The following is a 1,853-nucleotide window of genomic DNA, read 5'->3' on the forward strand; positions in this document are numbered from 1 at the left end:
GGCACTGGGAGGTGGAGGGGCTAACCACGGGCTGCCCCGCCCCCCCTTCCCCCCAAAAATGTTAATACATACATCTATATATCTATATCTATCTATCTATCTATCTATCTATCTATATAGATAGATAGAGATTTTTTTTTTTAATTGGGGGGGGGGGGGTTGGTTGCGTCAAGGTCACCTGGCCCAAAAACTGCCAATCAAGTAATACCAGTCACTCGCTGATGGGGACAAGCACAAAGTCACAGTTGCATATGCGCCGTTCATGTTCATGTCATGTGAACGAATCCAGTCAAGCTGTTGTTGATGAAGCGCATGACGCTCCTCCTTGAGCTCAAGCGCCGCGCCAGGCCTCGAACGTCGTGTCAGCGGAGAGGGCGTTGAGGCTCCGTGTCGGTTCAAAACCCACCGAGCTCACCGTTGCCTCGGACGGTCGAAATGAGAAAAGACGACGACGAGGAAACCCCAAGCCCAAAACAAAGACGAGACGACAGAATAATCAAGAAAACCGGAGGACTGAAAAGGATCCGCGCGAGATGCCAAAAGCAAGCCCAAGACCCGACGAGTGCGCAGATGCTGAGTGTGAAGAGAACAAACATGACGACCAGGAAGACGCCCCTAAATCAATAAAGGCTCGGATAACCTGGGGGGGTGAAGGGGGCGGGGGGTGGGGCGATCAGACTGGGGCTTACACCCCCAAGGCTTGCTTGTTTTGGCTGCCGCCTCTCCCTCGCCCAAATTTCTTTTGAGTTTGAAACCTTTGACTCTGGCCAGGATCCATCGTGGCCGTCCTGTGAAAAAGGGCTGCACCAGTTTTGGTGTGTTGCTCTTCGGCTTGAACACGGATGCGTCGAAACGGCGAGGTCCATCGGACGAAAACCAAGAAGTGACCAAAACTGAAATTGAAGATGCCAACTTGACGAAATGAAAGTGTGGAGGGAAAACGAAGCGGCAATTGAAGATGATGCGCAAGTCAAAGACTGAAAAACCCGGAAGAAAGAAAAGCGGGACAACCAAGAAAGAAGCAAGGAAGGTGCCAAGGAGGACTGAAATGAAGATGAAGAAAATGAGGAGGAAGGAAACGCAGTCGTTTTGGGAGCTGATGGTGGAACTGGACACGCGACTCTCCAAGTGGACTTTTTCCTCTCTCGCTTTCTCTTTCTCGGCAAGCGATGGCGCTCACTGACGACTTTTGTTTTCCTTTTTCGCAGTGCTGCTCGGAACCACCAGGTGTCACTGTTAGGTCATCGCGGCGGACCTTGAAGCGCGTCCTACCAAATGAAACGACCGTCCCGTCCCGCAAGCTTCCCGGAACTTGTTTGTCCTTTCAAAGGTGGTTAAAAGCGGCGGAAGGGGTGAGTCAAACAATCGCCGTGACGAGTTTGAAAGCGGCGGAGGAGCGCGGGGGCGGCGCGGCGCGGCGTACTGACCGAGCAGTCCCTCGAACTGTTCGATGGCGAGCACGGCGTTGTCCTGCGTGCTGTGGTGCAGATGGTTGGGCATCTTGGTCATGTTCCAGGGCATGGAGCGGCACAGCGGGATGCGCACAGGCTCGCATGCCGCCGCCGCCGCCCGCGGCGGAGCCAGCGCGCAGCAGGCGGCCAGCGCCGCCACCAAGGCTCCCCACTGCCTCATTGCCGGATCGCGGCGACTCGGGACTGGCCGCTGGCTGGCTTCTCGCGGAGTTTGTCGGGAGCGGCCGCTGTGCTCGGCGATCCGCTGCCTGTCCTTCTGACTGTGAGTCGGCTGGTGAGGGGAGGAGAGGAGAGGGCGGGGCAGGGGAGGGGAGGGGCGCGCTTCTTGCTCTCCTCCTCCCCCTTGCACACTTTCTCTTCTGTCCAACTCTCCTCCTGCCC

General features: G+C 56.3%; 1 protein-coding gene across 1 annotated transcript in view; it reads right to left on the reverse strand.

Moving 5' to 3' along the window:
• The window catches only part of frzb (frizzled related protein), a 5,814-nt gene extending 4,033 nt beyond the window's left edge, over window positions 1-1,781 (reverse strand). Inside the window, exon 1 of the mRNA XM_019871931.1 lies at window positions 1,428-1,781. Within this exon, the coding sequence (XP_019727490.1) occupies window positions 1,428-1,632 (205 nt within the window). The 5' untranslated portion in view covers window positions 1,633-1,781. The remainder of the gene's footprint in view (window positions 1-1,427) is intronic.
• Between the last annotated feature and the right edge of the window lie 72 nt (window positions 1,782-1,853).

Source organism: Hippocampus comes, unplaced genomic scaffold (genome assembly GCF_001891065.2).
Source record: "Hippocampus comes isolate QL1 unplaced genomic scaffold, H_comes_QL1_v1.1 scaffold277, whole genome shotgun sequence".
NCBI classification, from domain to species: domain Eukaryota; kingdom Metazoa; phylum Chordata; class Actinopteri; order Syngnathiformes; family Syngnathidae; genus Hippocampus; species Hippocampus comes.